Here is a 12,084-nt window from a genome sequence, read left to right as displayed (position 1 = left end):
CATTCTTGACAAACAGTGAAACTGATCTTTTTACTGTCTCCGTAGCTTTGCCTTTTAAACAGAATGCCGTCCAATTGGAAACAGGATGTAGCCTTTTCAGATCAGCTGCTTTTAGCAGTACATATTGGAGGTTCCTCCATGTCTTCCTGTGGCTTTATCTCATGTAAGAGCAGTCATTTCTCTTTATCACTAAGTAAGAGTCCATTGTATGGATGAACCAAAATGGACTCTTAAGTAATGATGAAGAACCCACCTACCAGTGAAGGTAGACATAAGAGATGTGGATTCGATCCCTGGGTCGCTAAAATCCCCTGGAGCAGGGCCAGACAACCCACTTTGGTATTCTTGCTTGGAGAATCCCATGGATAGAGGAGCCTGGCAGACTGCAGTCCATAGGGTTGTGAAGAGTTGGACACAACTGAAGTGACTTAGCACACTCGCACACGCACATATGGATGAACTACAATTTGTTTATCCATTTACCTACTGAAGGACGTCTTGATTGCTTCCGAATTTGGTAATTGTGAATAAAGCTACTCTAAACATTTGTGTGGGTAATTATTCAGCTCATTTTGGTAAATATTAAGAAGCATGATTGTGGCATTATATTGTAAGAGTATATTTAGTTTGGGGTTCCCAGATGGTGCTTGTGGTAAAGAACCCGCCTGCCAATACAGGAGATAGAAGAGACCAGGGTTTGATCCCTGGGTCCGGAAGATCCCCTGGAGGGGAGGGCATGGCAGTCCACTTAGTATTCTGGTTTGGAGAATCCCATGGACAGAGGAGCCTGGCAGGCTGTAGTCCATAGGGTCTCACAGAGTCAGACTCAACTGACGCGACTTAGCATGAATACACATATGCATACATGTTTAATTTGGTAAGAAATTGCCATGGTTGTACATTTGCTTTTCTTCCAGCAATGAGTAGGAGCTCCTATTGATACATACCCTTGTCAGCATTTGGTGTTGTGGATTTTGATCATTCTGATAGGTGTTCAGTGGCATTTCATTGTTATTTTAATTTGCAGTTCTCTAATGGTATGATTTTGGGCATTTTTTCATATACTTATTGGCTATATATGTGTTTTGTCTTAGTGAGATGTCCATTTAGATCTTTTGCTCATTCTTAAAATTGGGTTATCTGTTTTCTTGTTTAACTTTAGGAGTTCTTTATATATTTTACATACCAATCCTCTGTCAGATACATTTATTACAAATATTTTCTCCAGTCTGTGTTTTGCATCTTCATTCTGACAATGATATTTTTCACAGAGCATATATTTTTAATTTTATGCAGGACCACTTGTCAGTCTTTTTTTCATGGGTTGTACTTTTTGTGTCATATCCAAAAACATATTGCCAAAGTCACCTAAATTTTCATTGTTATTTTGTAGTTTTGCATTTTACATTTAGATCTTTGACCAGTCAGTGTTCAGTTAATTTTTGTGAAAGGTGTGCAAGGTTTTTTTTTTTTTTTTGGTGTATAAATGTCTAATTGTTTCAGTACTATTTGTTGTAAAGATTGTCCTCTCTCCTTTGAATTGCCATTGCTCTTTTACCAAGGATCAGTTCAGTTCAGTTCAGTTGCTCAGTCACATCTGACTCTTTGTGACCCTATGAACTGCAGCATGCCAGGCTTCCTTGTCCATCACCAACTCCTGGAGCCTGCTCAAACTCATGTCCATCATGTCGGTGATGCCATCCAACCATCTCATCCTCTGTCCCCTTCTTCTCCTGCTTTCAGTCTTTCCCAGCATCAGGTTCTTTTCCAGTGAGTCAGTTCTTTGCATCAGGTGGCCAAAGTATTGGAGCTTCAGCTTCAGCTTCAGTCCTTCCAATGATTATTCAGGACTGATTTCCTTTAGGAAGATGGGTTGATCTCCTTGCAGTCCACGGGACTCTCAAGAGTCTTCTCCAACACCACAGATCAAAAGTATTAATTCTTCAGTGCTTAGCTTTCTTTATAGTCCAACTCTCATATCCATACATGACTACTGGAAAAACCATAACTTTCACTAGATGAACCTTTGTCAGCAACGTAATGTCTCTGCTTTAGGTTGGTCATAGCTTTTCTTCCAAGGAGCAAACATCTTTTGATTTCATGGCTGCAGTCACCATCTGCAGTGATTTTGGAGCCCCCCAGAATAAAGTCTCTCACTGTTTCCATTGTTTTCCCTTCTATTTGTCATGAAGTGATGGGACTGGATGCCATGATCTTAGTTTTTTGAATGTTGCGTTTTAAGCCAACTTTTTCACTCTCCTCTTTCACTTTCATCAAGAGGCTCATTAGTTCTTTGCTTTCTGCCATAAGGGTGGTGTCATCTGCATATCTGAGGTTATTGATATTTTTCCTGGCAATCTTGATTCCAGCTTGTGCTTCATCCAGTCTGGCATTTTGGGTGATGTACTCTGCATATAAGTTAAATAAGGAGGGTGACAAAATACAGCCTTGATGTACTCTTTTCCCAATTTGGAACCAGTCTGTTGTTCCATGTCCAGTTCTAACTGTTGCTTCTTGACCAACATAACAGATTTCTCAGAAGGCAGGTCAGGTGGTCTGGGATTCCCATCTCTTGAAGAACTTTCCACAGTTTATTGTGATCTACACAGTCAAAGGCTTTGGTGTAGTCAATAAAACAGAAGTAGATATTTTTCTGGAACTCTCTTGCTTACCAAGGATCAGTTGACTGTATGTATGGATGAATTTTTGGACCCTCTGTTCTGTTCCATTAATCTTTTTGTCTCTACCACTGATTACTGTCAGTTGATACAGAAAGTCTGTAAGATAGTATCAGTGTTCTGACTTTCTTCTTCTTCAGTATTGTGTTGGTTATTCTGGGTCTTTTGCCTGTTCATATAAACTTGAGAATCCCTCTGTTAATATCCACAGAATGTCTTGTTGGGATTTTAATTGAGATTATGTTGAATCTAGCATTAAAGATGTTTTAACCATGATGTTAAAAATAATATGCGTTTAACTTTTAATATACCATTTTTATTAATAGTGAGAAAAAAGCTAAAGGTTTTGTGAAGTCAAACTGTGATTGAGATTAGGAGATAAATGAGAAAGAAAAATCCCCAAATCTCTCTCTTTCTCTCTCTCTCTCACACACACACAGAGTATCTCCACTCACCATTCTAACCTATGAATCACAAATCTTCAATTTCACACAAAAGTCACATATCTTAGTCATAAAGAAACTCTGATAGAAGTAGAGAAGAATGTAAATGTATGGATAGAGCCATATAATTTGGGGAGATTACTTTGAAATTGCAATAAGTGATTATGCAGCCAAGTGATTATTTGATGTGTGGATTGAATATCAGGTGCTGCTCCTGTATATGGTTTAAATTTAAATTGGTTTTGAAAAAGCTTATTTCTTACAGATTCCTTTCTGTAGTTATTCTGATCCTTTTTTGTTGTTGTTGTTGATTTTACTGGGTGTACTTATAGAACAATGTTAAATTATACTAATGATAGTGAGCATTTCATTCTTATGCTTCTTAACCGTTGAGGTAATTTTTACCTTCATCCATACCTGTATTGGTTCAATTCTTCATATCCACCAGCCTGTTTGGCCTGTGGTTGACCACATAGGTTCTGCCTTTGCAAACACACTGCTCACCTTCCAGTGTTTTCTCCAAAGCAGCTTGAAGTCTTCTGCTGCTCTCATGACCTAATTTCTCTTCTAGAAGTCAATGATTGTTAAAATTTGTACAAAAGTACAAATTTATGGCTATCAAGCTAACATAAGGTGTTTTGTCCAGTTCTCTTTGTCTCATGTTTTTACCTCTCATACTTTTTCAAAGATTTCAGATTTTCCTTTGTGAACTGCATCATCTTCTCAGAATGTGAAATCTCAAAATCTTCATTATTTTGTTTTTTCCTTCTGTTTTAAACAGTCTCTTTTTATTTTCTGAAAATAGCCTCTCATAAAATTGCTTTCTGTTTCAGTTTTGTCTTCTTCTGTCTCTGTACTTTCTCAATTATATATAATTATATCCATTTTTTCCCCAGCAACCTTCAAATGGCCCTCATTGAGATGTTATGTTATTTCCAGTTTACTGTCATATGGTTTAGTAACAATTTACACACATATTAATAGAGCATTGTGTCAACATTTATCAGTTGGGTAATCTAGGAGAAGGGTATATGGCATTATAGTGTTGTTTTGACATTTGTGTTAGAAAAAATTTTCAGAATAAAGAAGTTAGAAATTATTGATAGTAATAATAATAGTAATACATCAGTAATTGGTTTTTGCCTAACAATTATTATATATCAAGCACCATTCCAAGCACTTTAACATATATTATTACCTCATTTAATCCTTTTACCAGCCTAGTGAGATACTCGTATTCTCATTTCTTAGGTCAGGAAAATGAAGCATAGATAAAGAAACTTGCCCTTAGTGTTATAGACCTAGTGAGTGACAGAGCTGAGATTTGAACTCAGATAATCTGCATTAATTGGATAATGTAGAAATGAATAAGTCCTTGTTTTCAAAGGGCTTATAATCAATTAGAGGTGACATGTATGCAGGTTTCTTTCATTTATGCTATAAAATAAGTTATGGATCATAAAACAGTTTTGTCTAGTTGAGGGCATTAAGACTCGGACGAGATATGAGTTTAGTTTTGGGTCTCATGGTGGAAGTATTACAAATGCAACTTAAGGCATATGAACTTTATTTGGTAGGCGCTGGACAGCACTGAGAATCTATGGCCCAAAGATACTGAGTATTTTCAATAGCTAGTTACTATCAGCCAACATAAAAACTTAAGTTCTAGGCTGGAGTAGTGTCTTTTATACTATTTTGGCTTCTCTAGGTGCCAGTTCTTTGTCCCCATATTCAGTTAGTGATCAAGACCTTTTGACCCTTTCTTTGAGATGTTTTTAATTCATCACTTTCTTACATGTGGTTCACACTTATGCTGAAATCTAATATAAGCCATTATTCCATTCCTCATTCATGCTTTGGCAGTCTCTGGTAATTGGCTATGGATTAAAATGTTGGTCTGAGGGAGGCAGGTATACTGAGGGATGAAGTAGAAGAATGAATTGGATTCAGGCTGTTTGTGGTCCCCTAAGCCATATATGTGGAGAAGGAAATGGCAACCCACTCCAGTATTCTTGCCTGGAGAATCCCGTGGACAAAGGAGCCTGGCGGGCTGCTGTCTATAGGGTCGCACAGAGTTGGACACGACTGAAGCGACTTAGCAGCGGTAGCAGCAGCAAGCCATATATGAGTCTCCTTGTCCCTGAAAAACATGCACTTTTGTGCCATTTCTTTTCATTTTCTTTTTCTAGAAAGCTTTCACCTTTCATTTCTGCCCAACTCAAACCTCATACTTTAGAGTTCATTCCAAGTTCTTTCCTATTCAAAACCATTTCCCAAAGTATGTCAACTGTTTCTCCAAAAACATAACTCTTGTCTCTACTATTCATTTGCCAAATGATTCTTTTTGCTTACTATTTGAAAAATGTTTCATCTTGTCTATTCAGTTACAGATGGTAAAGTCATAGTAATAATTATCAGTATTTAAAATTTAATAATTCAACTATACTTTGAATCAGTAAAGATAAAATAGTTAAATGTGAACAAATTAGGGTCTTATCTGTGGATCAGCAATTTAAATGTTCTTAAAAATCTCTTTCTTGGGTTGAAAGAAAAATCAGGCCTGAAATCAAGTATGAGAAGTAGCTTCAGAGAAGAATAATAACCTTATGAAAACCAAGCTCATATTGAATATTTGAGAATTTAGAGATTTGGGAATATTTGTTAAAACCTAGAAAACTTATTAGAAAGTGTATTTCTACTTAAGAAATTTAATGCATCCATTAGTTTAACTTTAATCCTGATATGTTAATGTAGATGTTATATTGGAGAGAATACATTTTTAGTGTATTATTTTAAATATTGAAATTTCACATATATCACAAGTTCTTATATTAAAAAGTAACTGGGATTATGTGTAATGTGAATGCAGTACTTTTTAGATTGCTATAGCTATGACTTCTGGTTAAAAAATTGTGTTTTTCATGTCCATGAAACACATTACCCCTAGTTTTTATTTCCTCTTATTCAACATGTGTGTTATGTGGAACAAAGGAAACTTTAAAATTTAAAAAAAAATTTTTTAAAAAGAGTAGATATTTTTAAAGGTAGTTTAAGATTAGGAAATATGTGGTGTGTGTAACTTTGTTAAAACCTTGTTTAATCTTTACTGGAAAAGATGGTTTATCAGCAATGTAAAAACAAAAGAAGAATAGCACTGTATTTATCTTAAGTATCTGCTGGAACTTCCCAGAAATAGGAGTCCAGAGGTATATCCAAACTGGGAATTAATGAGGGTAACAGCTAAAAAAAGATGTGAAGTTTAAGAGAGTAATTAAAATTAAAAGCTAAAGATCAATCAGTGCAGAAAAGTAAAATAAATATAATTTTTTCTAGGCAAGGCCTTTTCCCAGAGGTTTCTGTTTCTACTCTAGTTCCTAAGGAGTAAGATTTACTTAACCAATGTGTAAAATACACGAAAGGAGGGAGTGCAGATGATAACTGTGTTAATGACAACTAGAATTGATGGAAATTTTCAGTGAAAACAACTCACCATCTGAGATGAGTAAAAGTCATAAGGCTTTGTGATAATAATTTGTAATAATCACTGTAATAATTTCATAATCTTTATTTCTTTCTGAAATTATATTGTATATCTTTTTCCTCCAACTTCTTCCCCTGCCCTTCCAGAGGCTCTCCCTATAGAGAATCTCCCTTGGGTCATTTTGAAAGCTTTGGAGGGACCCCCTTTTTCCAGGCTCAGAAGATGTTTGTAGATGTACCAGAAAATACGGTGATACTGGATGAGATGACCCTTCGGCATATGGTTCAGGATTGCACTGCTGTAAAAACTCAGTTACTCAAGCTGAAACGGCTGCTGCATCAGGTTAGTACATAGGGAATATTTTCCTCTGATATTTTGAATTGCAAATGGATTGACTTTACCTTTTTTTAAAAGTAGAGTTGAGTTTCTAATGACTATTTAGATTTGTGGAGAAACAATGGTCGTAAATAATACCTAACAGAAACTCTTCTGAGGAAAAACACTTGGGGTTTTGCATGATGGTCTCTGTAAAGTCATCAACATTTATGAGCTATATAATATTTGGTGAGCTCTCTTGCTTCTGTTTCCTCATTTTTATAGTACCTATGTTGTAAGGTTGTTAAGAGAGCTAGAGTTCATGGTTACAAATTGAGTGACTTAATACCTGAAACATAGTAGGTGTTCAGTCATCAGTGGCTGCTACTATAAGTTCAGCTAAGTGAGAAATAAGAAACAGCATTTTATATAATCATAGTCACATAATCCCACTTTGGTTTAAAACCTTCAAGTTTAAGCTTCCCCAGTCTTCTCATTTTTTTGGAGAAAACATAGACTCAGAGCAGTGATGTGGTTGTCCACGTGGTGAGCTGATAGTAGAAGCTGACTTCTGATTCAGTAGTATTTTCTTGGTTTGAACAGTTAACACAGACAGAAAGGGTCCAATGTAAATCAAAAAACTAAGGAATAAAATACTGTAAGTCAGGAATATCTTTAGTTTTAAATCTATATTTGTGTTTTGTAGACTGGGCAAGTTTAACTTAAAATTATGGTTGAGAAAGAACAGTCTGGATTCTCTGCACAACTTACTTTTTGAGTTACCTTCCTCAGGATTGTATGTTCTAGCTTGTATGAGCAGGGACCACGTTTTAGAATTTCTGGTGGCCATCCAAACCATTTGGAGGCCGTTGAGATAAATGCTCAGTAAAGGCTATTTGAAATGAAATGTGGCTCCTCTGTTAGTAACTACAATTACTGTGAATATCTTTAGTCATGTAAATCATTTTATGTTACTCAATTATGGCTTTGCTGGACTGCTCTTCTCTATTCTTGTAGATATTTGAGTAGTTTGAGTAGTCCCCCTTTTAAAAAAGGTTTATTCATATATTTTTGACTTTCTGTTGCTATGCATGGACTTTCTGTAGTTGTGGTGAGGGGGGTGCGCCTCTCCATTGCAGCGCAGGGGCTTCTCATTGTGGTGGCTTCTCTTGCCGTGGAGCACAGGCTCTAGCGCACAGGGTCAAGAGCACTGGCTCAGTAGTTGTGGTGCGCAGGCTTAGTTGCTCCGCGGCATGTGAGATCTTCCTGCACCAGGGATCAAAACCGTGTTCCCTGCTTTGGCAGGAGGATTCTTCACCACTGGACCACTAGGGAAGCCCTGATATTTGACTGCCTTCTTAAAAGACACCTATCTGTGTAAGGCCAGGTGGAAGAAGGTGGAGAATCCTTTTTGGATCTGAGATTCTTAGATTTCTCTTAAGGCAGAAAGAGATTCAATCAAATACCCAGACAGAGTTTACACCTTAGTTTAGCTGTAACTAGGAGATAGATTCAGTTCATAGCATTTCCCTGTTTGCTGGTCTGGGGAGAAGATTTTTTGATCAGGAGCTTCAGCGACATTGGAAAGAAAAGGTAGAAGAGGTGAGAAGTAGCTGAAATGTGTTAAATATGTATTTGGAGTTAGTACTAGCTTTACCCTGTTTTATGTCTGGGTGTTTTGCCCTGAAACATGAAGCATGATTGAAATCATCTAATTAAGGCTGAGCCACCTCTAGTAATGAGAGAAGTAGCATAATACAGGAGAGTCTAGGTGGATTGGTAACCAATGATAAGTACCATAAATGCTGAAAACTATTTTTTGGATACTTTATGAAAAAACTGTGAATATTTTAGTGGCTTTTTTCTGTCATAATGAAATTTTAGATAGTACACGTTGATCAAATTGACTTTATCCTTTGTTTATGCAGTGAAAACAAGTTGTGAGAAGAAAACTGCAGAATCTGTTTAGGACATCTTTAACATTTCCCAAAATGCTGATAGAAGTTAAAAGCTGAATTAGTCCAGTATTAGGCAGTATAACTGCCTCTTAATTTTTCTCTTTTAGTAATTATAAAAACTTCAGTGTGATATGTGTACATGGTTTTTAAAAAATCACATAGTATCCAGAAGCTTAATGAAAAAAGCAATATTTCTCTCCTTCTCCACTTTAGCCAGTCTTTTCTAATCTGAACAGGTTACTAAGTGTCTTTAGAATTATCATACAGAGATTTTTTTCATCATCTTCTGGGATTGGGACTGTTATTTCTTGGATAACTTATTTTCTTTTTTCTTAGTTTGCTCTCATATTTAGCAGAAATATATCATTAATTTACTTCCTAAGAGAGGGCAAATGGATGGTACTTTTTTTCCTAGCTGATATGTCTTTGAAATCTCTTATCTACTTTCATATTTAGTTTATATTAATAGTTTGGCAGGGGTGGAATACTTTGGCTGGTATAGAAATGAGTTTTTCCTTAGAAATTTGAAGTCATTACTTTTCTAGGATCCAGTTTAGCCACTGAGAAAAGTCTTCTACATTCTAATCCATTTTACCTTGTGTTTTGTATGCTTTTAATCTCTCTGGGAGATTTTTAGTCTTTTATTTCTGGCATTCTGCAGTTTCAGTGATGTCCTGGGATTTAAATTTTGTTGTACTTCTTCATTTTCCACTTAATGTATTGGTAATCACTGAGTTTCATGAAGATTCATGTAGTGTGAAATTTCCTTACGTCATTTCTATGATTATTTTATTTATCCTGTTTTCTCTGGGTGTCTGAGTGTATCTTTCTGGAATTCTTGGAAATCCAAACTAGAACTTATGAGTTAAGTTTTCAGTCTTTCTTTCTTTCATATTTTCCTTTTCTTTGAGTTTGATTACATTTTCTGGTGTATTTCCTCACCTTCATATTCCAGCTCCCTGTTTCTGTTGAATTATTTACCTTTGCAGTTTTATTTTCAGTTTCTAAGAGCTCTTTATTGTATGCCTTTCCTTTTTCATATCATTCAGTTCTTATTTTGTCTTATTTTGTTAGTAAATATATTAAGTAGCTTGTTTCTGTTCTGTTTTGTTAAGATTTCTCAAGTTCCTTACATTATTATCTCTTTCTAAATGGTCATTTTGTTTTTTGTGTTTTAGTTTCTCTTTCTTTTGGAATATTTCTTCAGATATATAATGAGTCTTTGTTGTTTATTAATATTTAAGGTTAAAGGGTAAAAAAGTTGATTCAGGACTCTTTACACATGGGTTGGTCTTGTCACTTTACAGTGACACATGAATGTTAGTGGACCCTCAGTACTTAACTAAGTAGAGTGTTTTTCCTTCTCAGGTTGTTACTGTTTCTCCAGAGAAGAAATTTCTGCTTTTTTTTCTTCTTGGAATAGAGTTAGAAGACTGAGAATCTATTCTTGCCTTATGCAGACTTCCAGTCAATTCCCATATTTCTCACTCACATGAGCATGAGTGGTTTTGGTCATCCATTTTCTTCACTCTTAGTTCATTATTTTCCCTGTTTGCTTTTATCATATTATCACATTCAGCGTCTGTTTTAACCTTGGAGTGAGAAATGAAAAATCTAATGTGGAGTAGTGAGAAGTACATGATGGTATCTCTTTGATATTTTTCTTTGGGATTACAAAATATTTGATCTTGATGATTCATACCTGTCTAGCTATTTGATCCTGGTGATTCATACCCTGTCTCCCTGGCATGAGCATGAGTGTTTTATGAACTATCAGGTATGCCATACAAATGTTTTGTTTTGTTGTTTCCTCTCAGCTCCAGTGTTGAGAATAAAACCAGTAGTGTGTCTCTCACATAATTCTCTTGTCTGTCGGTCTGTCTCTCTCTCTCTCTGTCTCTGTGTGTGGGGGGAATGGGTGCATGGGTGCAGTGGGTGGATGGACCATTTACTGCAGTAGCATCCTGGATGAGTGCACTAAAAGTTGAGGAGCTGCTGAATGATTGCCACCTGGTGGCAGAGAACCACAAAAAAGTCAGGGAACTCAAGGTTCTCTATCCCCAACTTTTTTCATCATAACAGGAAAAATAAGTTCATGAAATATACGTAAAAAGAGCGTATACAGTTTAAGGGTACCTTTTAATGAATAACATGACCCAGTTTTATACTCACCACCCAGGTTAAGGAATGAGACATTAAGAAGTGTTCATTTTCATTCTTCATTGCAGTATGTTCCCTTTCCAGAATCTAGTATTCCCTGCATTTCGTTTTCTGTTAATTTTTGGCCATCTCTGTTGGCTCACCTGGTTAAGTATCTGCCTGCAGTGCAGGGGACCCAGGTTCTTCTCCTGGATTGGAAAGATCCCCTGGGGAAGGGAATGGCAACCCACTCCAGTATTCTTGACCTGGAGAATATTATGGACAGAGGAACCTGGCAGGCTACAGTTCATGGGGTCACAGAGTTGGACACGACTGAGTGACTAACACTTTCACCGTCTGTGTCCCTATAAATATACTAGTTTTGTCTCTTAGAACTTTATATAAATGAAATTATACTGTAAGTATTTCTCTGTGAATTGCTTCTTCCATTCAGCGTTTTCTTTAAGGTTCTTTAATATTTAGTTCTGCTTCATTAATTTTCATTTTTGTAGTGTCCAATTCTGAGCAGTTTCTTTCTCCATTTTACTATTGATGTCCATTTTGGTTCTTTCTAGGGTTTTTTTTTGCTATGACAGATATTATTGATCCTGGTATACATGTATGAAAATTCTTCTGGAATAACTAACTAGGAGTGGAATTTCTGTGTCTTGGGGCATAGAAATATTCCAGAAATACAAAACTATTTTCCAAAATTGTTCAATCTGTTTCACTCTCTTCAAGTAGTAAATGCTTTTTTGCATTATTCTGCATCTGAGCAACACTTGGTATTATCAGACTTCTTAATTTTTGTCATGTGATGGGACTCTAGTAGTATTTAGTTGTGGCTTTATTCTGCATTTCAAAATCAGGAAATTCTGAAACATTGACATATTACTACCATTTAATCCTCAGAGCCCATTCAAATTTTGCCCTTTGTCCTGGTGTAGTATTTTTTTATAACAAAAAGATCTGGTTTACCATCACATGTTGCTTTTAAAAGTTGTCACGTTTTTGTAGATTTCTTCAAACTGTGGTACTTGCTCAGTTTTCTTTTCACTTTGTTGACCATA

The 12,084-nt window shown here is 36.0% G+C and overlaps 1 protein-coding gene across 7 annotated transcripts in view; it reads left to right on the top strand.

The window, feature by feature from the left end:
* Positions 1-12,084, top strand: part of CCSER2 (coiled-coil serine rich protein 2) — a 179,400-nt gene that overhangs the window by 101,275 nt on the left and 66,041 nt on the right. For all 7 annotated transcript variants that reach the window (XM_043476206.1, XM_043476207.1, XM_043476208.1 and 4 more), the window contains one exon: positions 6,749-6,944. In XM_043476206.1, the coding sequence (XP_043332141.1) occupies positions 6,749-6,944 (196 nt within the window). The remainder of the gene's footprint in view (positions 1-6,748; positions 6,945-12,084) is intronic.

This window comes from Cervus canadensis, chromosome 8, assembly GCF_019320065.1.
Source record: "Cervus canadensis isolate Bull #8, Minnesota chromosome 8, ASM1932006v1, whole genome shotgun sequence".
NCBI classification, from domain to species: Eukaryota; Metazoa; Chordata; class Mammalia; order Artiodactyla; family Cervidae; genus Cervus; species Cervus canadensis.
Note: the sequence above shows the minus strand (reverse complement) of the source record. Positions and strands in the feature narration are given on the sequence as shown.